Source organism: Leptodactylus fuscus, chromosome 10 (genome assembly GCF_031893055.1).
Source record: "Leptodactylus fuscus isolate aLepFus1 chromosome 10, aLepFus1.hap2, whole genome shotgun sequence".
NCBI lineage: Eukaryota > Metazoa > Chordata > Amphibia > Anura > Leptodactylidae > Leptodactylus > Leptodactylus fuscus.
This window is the reverse complement of record NC_134274.1, coordinates 34,303,356-34,316,778: the sequence shown is the minus strand read 5'-3', so window position 1 is coordinate 34,316,778 and position 13,423 is coordinate 34,303,356. Positions and strand designations below refer to the sequence as shown.

Here is a 13,423-nt window from a genome sequence, read left to right as displayed (position 1 = left end):
CAAAAAATGTTATCAATAAAAATTACAACCTGCCACACAAAAAAGCCCTCATAGGATCCTTATAAGATCATTTATTTTTGCAAATGGCGTTTATATAGTTGTAGTGATAAAACCTAAAACACATTGTAAATCCAAAATCACTGTAATCCTAATATCCTGAAAAAGTTGCCATATCATTTATCAACAACAGCGGGCACACTCAGAACCCAATGGACCCCATTAACTTTAATGAGATCCATTAGGGGTACAATCTTTTCAACTGAAACTGCCAGACGATACATAAGTCAATGAGTTTTGCAGTGGGCTATGGAGATGTGCCCACCCTGAAGAAGACCGTCTAACACCTCTGCCAACTTTAGGTCTTCGCACCCTTTGATAGGTGACATTCCACTTATTCCGGCAGTTGTAATTTTCTCTAGCCCCCAACATTCCCAAGAAAGTCCTGTTATTTGTTTCAGAACCCAATATGCTAATCCGCCCCATCTGATGATCTGTCTGACTCCGCCTACCTCTCATATCTCAGAGGACTAAAAGAGGCACAAATTCTGAGGTGCCCTCAGTGCCCCACTGCAAATCATTTTGCTATCCTGAGCCCAATCTCTCATTGAAAATTATGGGAGGCAGAATCTGGGTGGAATCTGCCCCCAAATCAGCATCAAATTCCTGTGTGTGAATGGCCTCCAACACTCCTTTAAAGTCCCGAAAATGGTCTCATGTGGGTGGGTAGAGTGTCCGCCATATTCAATCACACTGAGTATTATAGGGAATTCAATAAGAGTTATATCTTAGTGGTATATAATAAGTAATACGTCTATAAGGATGTTAAATAAAGTGTGGGAATTGTTTTACCTTTGATATATGTGTGTGTGTGTGTGTGTGTGTGTGTGTGTGTGTGCAAATAAAAAAAAAAAAAACCTTTGATGGTGTGTGTGTGTATATATATATATATATATATATATATATATATATATATATATATATATATATAATTTTTTTTTTTTTTTTTTTTTTTTTTTTTTTTGGGGGGGGGGGTTTAAAAACACTCGCTGTGCACCTCGCTCACCACACTGTGTAACTATGAGATTTGTTGTAATGGAGCGCTCCTGACCTATGAAGAGGCTGAACTTCCTTCATAAATCAACCTGCCCTGCACCTGTTGGGGCCTTTATTTAGCATGGTCAGTCTTAATAAACCTGTGCATAGAATTTAATGGGTCGGTGAGCTTATGCATTAATCGGCCTTTTTATGTGTTGTGTGTGTCCATATGCTGCACCGTCAGTGGGGACTCTAAAGTCAAGGCTAGATGGGGCGGAATGCATCAGTCACTGCCTCTAAATTTTAGGGGTTTTTTTTTTGTTTTTTTTGCTCAAAATCAACCCCCAAAATTGCCCCTATCTTAATTGTATTCACACTTCCTTTTATTGATGCCAGTGTTCTAGTTCCTCATTACAAAATCCCCTTTCCTACAGTTCCTAGTATTTAAGCGATGTGACATGTGAGCAGGTTGCCCTGGCACACAGACGTACGGGGCGATAAGACAAAATCTTCCTGTCGCGTTGAGCACAGATTGCTATATTTAACTTCCACTGCGAGAAACTGAATGAAAATGTATTTGTGCTGCTTTGTCCAGTGAGCAGGGAGGAATTCTCGTCCTCATGGTGGTATTGGCTAGAAGTCAGCCTGCTGTGTGTGAGGCCACGGCTGGATGCCTTTTTTGGAATTTAATATCTAAGTACTGTTCATGGTCAACATCTCCTGTGGCAAGTTGTCAAGGGGACGGCCATTAATCCCTTTGTGAGTGCCAATTATCAGGGTCATTATCTTTGGCCCCTTCCCCTTTATTTTCAGTAATACAGATGGAAATGACACTAGTAAGAGATTTGTGCTATACTTCACATTACACAACTTTTTTTTTTTCCCCTTCATGGTTTCCTTTTAAGAAGTGGGTATGTTTTGAAGGCCGTGTAAAATGTAAACGTTCTCTGCATTTCTCACCTCCCAGCTGCTTTTGTTCCACCAGACATAGTGAACCGCAGGCATCATTTGTTTAATTTATCGAATAAAGGAAACTTTTATGCTGGCAAGTCTCTCGGCCAAAAAATTGTCCAACGTTAATATAGGAAATGCCATTATTTTAATTTGTAGCTTAAATATTTTATAGATCAAAAGCTGCGCAAGCTAAAATAATGGCAAAAGTGCTGTATAATATTATGGCCCATAGACCTAGTCATGTGCATATGAGGTAGAATAAATCTACCCTAAATCTGCATAAAAATTGGCAAGAAAGCCATGAAAATTTTGACACGGATTTCATCCGTTTCACTTCAATGTGTGAAATCTATAGGAAATGTTCCCCAGAATAAAGCATAATTCATACTGTATTTTAGTGCAGATCCAAGGAGTGAGAGGAGGCATCTGGTTCTGTCCTGTAACCCTGAGTCTGGTAAGACTATATTGTGCTTGGTGTGGCTGGTAGTAAGCCACACGTATAGTTAGGTTATCAGTTCTGTTTATATAGTTGCTCAGACGAGCAGGTTTTTATTTAGTTTTGCCTGTAGTTGAGGCTATATTTTGTTTTGCTCATTTTGTGCCTGAAGTCCAGGTTTTTTCCTAAATAAACCAAATTGCTGCATATTTTGTGTCCCTGTCTTGACTGTTTGGGTCCGCACCACTGCTTCTACCGAGCGAACTTCCCCACACATAGTAAACATAGGGACACAAACATAGGGAACAAAGGGAGTCTCTTAGCAGATTCCAGTATATCATCCCAGCACTACAGATGGATAGGTTTCCCCTTGTGACTCAATACACCCTGTGTCCTGTTTGTCAATATGCAAATGAATTCTGAGTTATAAAGGCGTTGACATTGCTCCAAAAAGGTAAAAAGGTTGCACCAAAGACCATGACAGAATCTGCAATATCTCAGTAATTCAGATATTTATTCACATGGACAAAATTTAATTAGTTATTTAATTAGGTATAATATTTTTTTATACCCTTGTTTTTCTGACATAACTCCAGAGATAGAGTTAAACTTATACCTGTCATTTCAGGTGACTCTTCATTAATAAACTATCGATATTCCAAATATAAAAGCTATAAAAAACCAGTGCTGAAGTTTATTTTTCTATTCATTAAAACAATAATTCAGAGGTTACAGGAAATTGATTTAAGCCTATTGGTTGGGTTGTTATGGGATTTGTTGATTTCATACCATAGCGACACAAAAGCTGCTTTGCTGGTAAGCTTTGGCTTATATGGATTTCGATGTATTATTTAACAGATCTCCTGTTTTGTTTAATTAACATCTGCAGTCTTGTTAATGAGCAGTTTTCTCTGAGCCATTAACCCTTGGAAGTCATTCATTTGAGGATTGTGCTTGTGCTTTGTAGACTGTGTTATGACCTCTCGCCCATGTAGAAACAATGATGCAAATAGTAGTAAAATTGGGACTCAGCCTTAATTGACAAAATTATCTTATGGACAGTATATGTACTAAGAGCCACTTAATGGTATGCCCAAGTGGTAGAAGAATAATAGTGGTGGGTGGCATAAAAAGAAAAACCTTGTTGCCTCTCAGCAGTAAAGAGCAAGGTCCTGGTTAGCTAGATACTGCCATACTGTAGGACACGAGTTCCGAAACAGCTACAGGTGGGTGTCCCTTCTGGGGGAGAGCAGCATTGCCTGTCACCATAAAGCCCCTGGATCTCTCAATCTGTACATCAGTTTAAAAAACACCAATTTATTTATTTTTTTAATTTTGCCAAATTCATGAAGGATTTGAGACTACGTGATGGATTTGTCACAATTTCCAGCATGTAATTGACATTTGATGAAGTGATAATCTAAGTGAATTTTAGATGCATTTGATGAAATGACCCTCATTCAGTTTACCTGTATGCCACACACGGGCAGATTTATTAAACGGTCACTAACTTTTCAGAAAAATTTGTCTCATTTAATAGAGCATGTGAACCTGGACCAAGATGTAATATACTTTATTCAAAAATATTGCTGTTTTCTGCCTAAATTTTTTTTCTAAAGTTCCTGCCACTAGACATGTACCTTATGGCTAATTTGCTGATCACTACCTGTTACTAGGGAAATCCTGTACTTAGTCACTGCAGACTGAGACAGATTCACAGTGAGTGAAGGGAGGAGGAACTTTTTTTCACTAAGTTATTGGACAGGGGAGGGACAGTTTACCTGACAGCCTTCACATGCCAGATTTTTTTTTTTTTTTTTTTGCAGCAAAGCATGTGCAGTCTGTAGAAAAACACTGGGAGGATTTATTAAGACTTGTGTTTCCTATGACATTCTTAATCCATTTCCTACAGGAGCTAGACATGCAGAATTAAGTATCTGAAATCAAATCTACATTTTTCAGGAACTGGTGCAGATTTCTGGTATAACTTTCACCAGTTTTTTAGTTTGATTCTGGTAAATTTTCCAGACTTGGGCGCCCCTCCCCTGCCTAGATTCCTGACTCGATCACTATCTTAGAATGGGGTGCAGAAGGTGACTGGCGCCATGGTGCACCTAAAATTTCACAAGTTGAGGCAGTTTTAGCCACTTCCCTGGTGAAGGCATTTAAGGTAAATTTGAGCCTCTGAGCCATGGCAATGTTGTATCAGATTTTGTAAAATTGGGAATTATAGTTATAGTAGAATGTACTTGTACTAGGAGTAGGTATAAGGGGTGCAGAGGTAACCATCACTACTATGTTCCAGATCCTGAGGGTGCCCAAAGAACTTTCTACAACATAAGAAGAATCAAGTATTATAGATGGCACATAGTAAGCGGGGTCCTCATTCCAGTTTTTGGAATGGGACCCAGTAGCCTCTCTACCTGGAGCTATTGCCTAAGTGTGCAAAAGCATCTATAAACCTACTCAGTTTGATGCATTTTACCCAGAAGAATGTATTCTTGGATCCATACAAACCTCACCTTTGGCATCTTGTACCCCCACTTCATTTTTCTGCTTTATAATTGAGATTTGAGATCATACTTGTTTATTTTATTCCACGATTTGCACTATTGATGTATATTTGTATATTGTTACATGGCACAATCTCTTTATAACTTTGCATTTTATTGCTTTATTTTAGAGCGCCATCCAGGTTCCACAATGGCAGCATCCAATTCCCAGACAGCTAGTGCAGTTGGACTGAGTAAAGAGTTGGTGGATCTTCAACATCTCATTCAGTTCCCGGAAGAGATCGCAAGCATTCTCACGGATCAAGAGCAGGAAATTTATCGGAAGGTGTTGCCCATCGATTACCTCTGCTTCCTGACAAAAGATCTAGGAAATACAGAATGCACGACCAACTTTCCAGACATTAGAAGCTCTTTGTCAACAACTCTGTTGGAGATGAAGAATGGAGAACATAACACTGTAGAAGGGCTGGTGGCGAGATTTAATGAGGTCAGTCTTTATTTGCTTTTTATATCCTCAGTAATTGCATCTGACAAACCTTATTCTTCCTTGTGTGGTTTTTCAGCATTTGTCATCATGACTACATGTGTCCGCTAGGGTTTTGGTTGAAATCTGGGCTTTATATACTTACATTGTGGGGAAAGTAGCTGTGGATAAAGATACACATTAAATGAACGTCAGCCCAACTTTCTGCTGGACCATCTGGTGTGTATGAGTATGGGGTGAATACCAATGGAAAGGTGGATCAGGCATGTTGCACTTTAGTATACCCAATCCATTCTTCTCAGAGATGATAAGCTGCTGTCACAAATGTAAGGCCACTGACTACTCCCCTTTCCTTCACCAACAGCACATTCATTCTCTGCCATGCCTGGATGGTCAGGAAGAGTAGCTGTTGGTTGAAAAATAGGTACCGAAGCTGGATATAATAGAACCCATGAAGAATCTATAATCCAAAGGAGCCCATTGACTTTAAAGGGGGTGTCCAGGCTAAAATATTGATAACCTATTTTAAAGATATCAGGTTTGTGTGGTCTGAAACCAATCTACTATTCTCAGCACCAGATATACAAACAATGGAGCAGGAAGCAGACACCGGACAATGGTGGAGATTAAAAAGTTCTTGCAGTCAAAATACTGGTAAGGAGGTTCCCAAAACAAGTGTGAAAGAAAGCGGAACATACAAAAGCTTGTGTAGACAACCATTCTCTTTGGACTTTTGTACAGCTGTATGCTCAGCTTAGCCAAGTGTGCATGTGTCCTCAGTAGGTGAGGTGAGCGAGCTGGTGGCAGCTGTGATTGGCTGAGCAGGCATTTCCAGGCACTTCCCATCTGCTAAGAGACACCCCATTGAGACCAGCAGGGAACTGGGCAGCATCAGAACTGGAGCAGCAGAGGAATTGGGGAATGGCCATATCCCTTCATGTTTGTTTGCCATTTTGACAGGCTTTATATGGGTTTTTCTGGGACTTACATAGTGATGACCATATTGTTGATCTGTAGGATAGGTCACAGTGAGGGTTCAACACCAAAAACGTCAACAGGTCAGCTGGTTGAAAAGGCCACAGTAGGCTGTAGTCTCTTCACTCACTAAGCACAGCATTGTACATTGTGCAGGGAATGCGCTTTGAACTGCGGCTCAGCCCCATTCACTTGAATGGGACAAAGTTACTGTCACATCATGTGACAAGCAAACCTGATATCCACATGATTGCACATGCAGTCTTTTATATCAGCTGATCTATGGGGTCCTGAGTGTCTGTCAGAACCCCAGTAATCATATATTGATGACCCAACCTAATTTTATGCAATTAATATATACATCTCCTGCCTCATCATGAACATATAGATAGATAGATAGATAGATAGATAGATAGATAGATAGATAGATAGATAGATAGAAAAAATAATATATTTCGGAGATATATATATGTATGCTAGGTTATGTATATAACTAAGTGTAGATGGTGAAATAATGTAAAATGCTTTGGCTTTCCTTGGTACTTCCACGGTGACATGTCTTGGTCTGCAGAGGATCCTTATTTTGATCCCAGGGTTACATTCTGTGCTGTAGGAGATTTCTTCTTTGTAGACAATGCTGTTATTTGGAAGGGCGGCAGCAGGTGATGGCTGCCAGTTTTCGGGGGCAGACTTGCTGATTGTTTTTGTGTGTGGTCTTCACCAAACACCCTCCAATCTTAACTGTGCAGAATTAGTTTGGCTACATTCTAGCTATTGTGAATGTAAGTAGAGCGCAGACGATTGCCACCTGTGAATATGGGCAAGTAAGCCTAAATTGATGACTTCATTATAGAAGACATCTGCTCTGTATAGGCTTAAGTCAATGCATTCCATAGAATGTGGGATTTGTTGGCGAAAAATGTGATTACTTCATTAACCTTCTATGTTCCTAAATAAATATGGCTATGCCTGTGCTCTTATCTCGCTGATGCTCTTGTAACTAGAAGCAGACACAGATAACAGAGAACTCCGATACCATAAAAAATTGTTTAAAACCTCTTCATTTCTAGTAAATGACTTAAAGAGCAAGGTACACATTGTGTAATATCCTGTACATTGATCCTTTACATGACAACAATAAATCACAGCCTACAAATCTTGTCCGAGACCCTCTATATCTCAAAAGATGTGGCTATAGCATCCCTGTTATTGTTCTTTAGCCAGTGGCCAATATTCACTTGCCCATCTCCACTCCAGCCCATGGCCTCCTCTGCTTTGTCTTCAGCTTCCAGGGGGCCCTGCCACACATTACATCTCAATGCTATTTAGCATTGGGACATACTATAGAAAAGAAGCTGGAGCCAAAGTGAAGGAGTCCTTGGGCAGGAGTTGAATGGGTAAGTGAATATTGGCCATTACTTGCTGGTCTACACTCACTGTATGGGGGGGGCACAACATTGTGCAGGGGACTGTAAAAGGGGCACTAAGGGGGGCAGTATAATTTATAGGGGCTACCAAAGAGGTAATCAGTATAGTGTGTGGACGTCAATAAAGGGGAATGTATACTATGTGGACAATCAATTTGGGAATTTACCGTGTGTGTGTGTGTGTGTGTGTGTGTGTGTGTGGAGGGGTGGTCCGTAAAGGGGGCCGTATACTTTTTACTGACTGAAGGCAGCCATCTTGACTGAGCTTCTCCTCTTTTCATAGAGCTATCTATGTCTGTCCCCTAGACTTTAAATGAATGTTCAGCACACATGTGAATTACACTCCATTTAAACAGGAGACCCCCTCCCCCATTCTTGTGATCCATGGTATGATCAGACGCTTCTCATCTCCTATCCGCAGAATAGATAGGTCATGATTGTGGAACGACCCATTTCCCGTGACCCTGGCAGACGTAAACAGTCTACAGTAACTCTTCAAAGACGTATCGTGCATATCGTGGTTGACTTCCTAGAGGCCCCATTTTGTAAATTTGAGGTCCCTTGACAATCCATCCGATGTCAGGGTGCTATCTGAAGGTAGTTTTTTCACTATGAGAGGTATTTCCTTAGATCTTGGTATTTACAGAATGTTTTTAGCCTTGCCCATATGAGAACCATTAAGGTGAAGAGTAGACCTGTGTGTTGCATATTTTCCTATCTGAAGAATTAAGTGCATATCAGCGTACGCTTCCTCCTGAAATGAGTGGTGTTCCTTAATGTCCCTGTTTATAAACTTGCTGGAGAATTCTTAAACATAGAGTCATGCTTTTGTTGGCCTCCGCGAGTGAGTGCTTGATGATTTTCTGGCTATTTGACGAAAAAAAATTCTGAACTGTATTTACATTGAAGGAGCCAGGGTGAAGTCCGGGATGACAGGACTCAGATACATAGTCGGAGGTAGAGATCTTAAACTTGGGTCTTTTTTTGTCTGTTGACTGTAATTATTTTAAGTAATAAGAAAAAAAAAAAAAAACCCGAAGAAACCTTCAGCCTCATTCTCCATGGGGAATGTCATCGATGGAGAGTCTCAGAAGAAAGTTACTATGAAAGGACAAAACAGCGCCTGTTACTTTCTCTCTCATACACACGGATGTATATCATTATAGGTTATGGATGTCCAGGAGTCGACCAGAATGGTGACATTGTAATTCTGCAGAGTCGGAAACTTGCCATCTAGTAACATTGCAGAGCTTCCTATAGGAAAAATTACATTTCATTACTTTTTCCATTTAATTCATCATACTTATATGCTTTGGACTGAAACTGGAACTGTTAGCTTTACAACCAAATAACAAAAAAATAAAAATAAATTATATATATATATATATATATATATATATATATATATATATATATATATATATATTTATTATTATTGTTGTTAATTTTTTTTATTTATTTATTTTAGTTTTTTTTATAGTATTTTATGCTCCGATATGTTGCATATCTGAGCAGATTTACTAATCTGGTGCACCGTTTTTTTTTGTCTGGTGCCAGAATTGTGGCACGTTTGTTCCAAGGCGTAACTATGTTTTTGTGCGTGTATGGCAGACATATTATCCTAAAAGTGTGGCTACTTCAAGTCCTAACTTGTGCCAAATTTATAACTAGTATGTGTCAGTTTTTTGCACAAATTAAAAGGGTTTTCCAGCACTTAAATATTGCTGACTTATCCTTCTATGTGACCAGCGGAGGTTCTGATACCCAGGAAACCCACAGATCAGCTGCTTCAAGGGGCAGCGATGCTCACGAGTGCTGTGGTCTCTTCTCTGTGTCGATGACATCACATACATTGGTCACATACACATCAGTAGCTCAGGCTCAAGTAAATGAGGCTGAGCTGCAATACCAAGTACAGCCTTGTATGCAATGTTCTTGATATTCAGTGAAGAAGACGCAGCCATAACCAGGGGTGAACCTACCCCTTTCGCCGCCCGAGGCGAACGACAGAAAGCTGCCCCCCCCTCCTCGGGGAGGGGGCGTGGCGGAGTGTGAAGTGGGAGGGGCAAAGCAAAGGAGGCGGGGCTTAGCGGTGTTCGCAGGCAGGGAGAGGACCTGCTCTCTGCCTGAGCATGAAGGGAGGCTGCTGGAGCAGCACTGCCTCAGCGGCCTCCCCAATCCACCGCTCGGTGCTAAGCCAGTCCAGGACAGCTTGTCTTGGACTGGCTTAGGTAAGCAAAAATGTCGCCCTCCCTGGGGCCCTGACATAGCGCCGCCTGAAGCGGTCGCCTCATGGGAGGTGCGGCGCTGGCCATAACCCAAACATTCTCTTAACCAACTAATATGTAGTGGTCTCGGTTCTCAGACCACCACGATCATATATTGATCACCTATTCTAAGGATAGGTCATCAAGATGCAAGTTCCAGAAAACTCTTTTAGGTTAAAGCCCCACGTTGCAGAAACGCAGCTTTTTTTTGTTGCAGATTATGTTGCGTTTTTTTTAGACAAATCCAAGAATGGCTTCAAAAGGAACGAGCAATATATAGGAAGTTCTTATACTTCTCCTTTCTGCTCAGTTCACTCATGACTTTGACTCAAAAAACCGCAACAAAATCTGCAACAAAAAAAGCTGAGTTTCTGCAACGTGGAGCCCCAGCCTTAAAGATCTAATGTAAGCCGACTAAGTAATGGTGTAATGCACTAAACTAATTGACTGCATTAAGAAACCTGGCCCATTGTGTTTTCCAAAATTTTGCTCCACTTTATAAAGGCAATTTATCAAGATGGGGTTAACCCCAAGGGCACTTCAGTAATTTGCACCAAATACATGAAATCAGGCCCGGAAATTGAATGTATGGCAACTAGGAGCTGGTGTAGGTTTCATCTATAATTTCTGCCAATTTCCACTGGAAATAATTGTTTTTTTTAGGTGCTAAGCCCCACTCACTTAACAAAAAAGTGTAAAAGTAACTAATATTGGTAAAAACCCCAAACTTGTGGCAAAATGTGCATCTTTTTATCTCTGCTTTTCCGGGACAGGGGAGTGATTAAATTCCCCTTTATACAGGATGTTCTAGAAACCCACCCCCACAGATAGACAGGTTAGGGTCACTTGAATTAATCAATGTGCTCCCCCTCGTTGATCCCTCCATTGTCGAGAGATTGCCCTTTATGTCAAAATGGAAATTAGCTATTTGGAGCAATGAGGGCGTTCCCATTTTACATCTTTGAAGCATTGGTAATGAATGGCCTCGTTGTTCCAAGGCACTGATTCACAAGAGGGGGTGCACTGTATAATTTGGGTGACCCTAACCTAGCAATCTGCAGCGCTAGGTTCTGATGACACATTCTCTGAATATCTAATCTGTGTTTTTTGCTGCAGAGCTGTAATCTACCGGATTACATTTTGGCAGCTTTTAGGCATCAGTAAGATTATCTTAAAGCAAAAGGTATTACCCACAATAGGGGATTGTCTGGGAACCTCCACTACTGTATTTAATCCCTTCTGGAAAAAAATCAAAAATCGCAAAAAATAAGTTGCAATGTCTGCTATATCCTGCCTTATTCCACTTTTCACCTATATATCCTGCTTCTCACAGTTGTCCAGGGGGCACTTCTTAGGGCCTTTTTCAACTCTGAGGTAGCGTCAGCCATCTTCTTCAGAGTGTCCTGCTGGGGGAGAAGCATACCAGCCAGCGACAGAAATAGACTTGACAGGTTGGTTAGCAGGGCCAGCTCTGCCCTGTTGAGCCCCCTTGGACCCAGTACAGGTGGTGGTGACAAAAGGATATTATCCGTGGTGAGCTCCATGCTGGAGAACAACTCCCACCCCATGTATGAGACCGTGATAGCATTGGGCAGTACTGTCAGTGACCGACTGCTTCACCCCAAGTGTGAGACGCAGCGCTATCGGAGATCCTTCCTCCCAGCCGCGGTCAGGCTGTACAATCAATATCAGGCCAAGCGAAGATCACTCCACACAGAGAACTAAATGATCCTGAAGTCTTTCTTTTCTTCTTAGTTGCTATGACTCCTAGTATCTTTTCTATCTGCTATGAGCTTGTATGTGTTCTTTCTTGTAATATATTACTGTATTATCCATGCTGCTGTAACACTCTGAATTTCCCCATGTGGGACTATTAAAGGATTATCTTATGTTATCCTGCTGCCTGCACATGCATCAGAGTTGAGACGTCCTGCACAGACTCTGCATTGGTCCTTTGAAAGATCTTCAGACTCCGTTATTAAGGAACACCACCTTGGCTACAGTTCCCAGAGGGCCCAGGAGGGAGACGACGAGACCATTAAATGTTAAGAAGTTTTCTGTTATCTACACTGCCTACCTAGTCCCCTCCTTCATGCAAAGCTGTGCCATGCTGCCATGATAGGGCTGCTGGAGGAACCCCAAATGCTTTTCAGCAGCGATGTCAGGGCCATAGCACAAATATTAGTGAAGGCTTTCAACACCTCCACGGTCTTTACACAACCCCCAGGGGGTCATGACCCATAGTTTGGGAACTCAGGTGCGAGAGTATCCAGTACTCAGTGACACGGGAGCAGTGCCCACTGATATTTGCCAAGTATCTGAGTCACCCATTTTTGGATTCAGTGACAGATCGCAGCTCTGCTAACCCCTTTATAAACAGGAAGCAGAGATATAATTCATCTAGATTAAAATTACAGAAACCATATAAAGATTATGTTTAACAGCCATAGCGAAATGTCTAAATCTAACCAAGTCCTCCCTCCATAAGGCCATCACATTCTTGAGATCTGTCTGAGTTAATAGGTTTTAGTATTGTTCATTATTTCTGTAAAGGGAAGGAATAGTAATTGGAGTTACTGTGACTCTGTCTGCAACGTCTCGGTACAAGCTGTACCCAACGGATTTCACCACTTCTAATTATATAACCAAATTGAAGACCATTACTTTTGGTGGGCAGACAGGGACATGCTAGACTATACGATATAGATATTACAATTACTAATACAGTTTTAAGAGAGACTTAAAGATTTAGGGTCTGGAAAATTCATTGCATGTTATTTATTTAGTAAGTGATACTATCATCTGCCAATGCCAGGGACACAAGTGAGCAGGGGCTACAGTATCACATTGACTGGTGGGGCAGTATTAGTTACAGAGACTGAATGGGTACAGCTAAAGGGTGCCAAAAAATATTGCCATGATGGTTTACTAACACGTGATTTAAAAAAAAAAAAAAAAAAAATTGGTTGGGGAACATGCGATTGAACTACATTTTACACGTGTATTTTTACACGTGTAAAATGTACAGAATACATGGAACGTAAACTCCGTGTGAAGGAGCCCTAAGATTATTTAATTTTTTTTGTTTCGGGGGAAAAAATTTTTACAAAAATAAAAGACCAAGTTTAGAGTTAATATATAGTGACCAGCTGATCTTGAGATTCCAAGATCGATTTTTAAAATCTGATTTCTGATCATTTTCCAGCCGATCTCGATTGTGAAATTTGCTCAATCGCCGATCGGAATCTGATCTTTTCTGATCCCGATCCTCAACCCTAGTCAATGCTTCTCTATGGGAAAAGTCACTTAGGGTTCAGCCGATCTTGAGATAA

General features: G+C 40.8%; 1 protein-coding gene across 7 annotated transcripts in view; it reads left to right on the top strand.

Moving 5' to 3' along the window:
* PLCE1 (phospholipase C epsilon 1) overlaps nt 1-13,423 on the top strand; it is a 172,918-nt gene that overhangs the window by 95,625 nt on the left and 63,870 nt on the right. For all 7 annotated transcript variants that reach the window (XM_075257889.1, XM_075257890.1, XM_075257888.1 and 4 more), the window contains one exon: nt 5,109-5,425. In XM_075257889.1, coding sequence (XP_075113990.1) covers nt 5,109-5,425 — 317 coding nt within the window. The remainder of the gene's footprint in view (nt 1-5,108; nt 5,426-13,423) is intronic.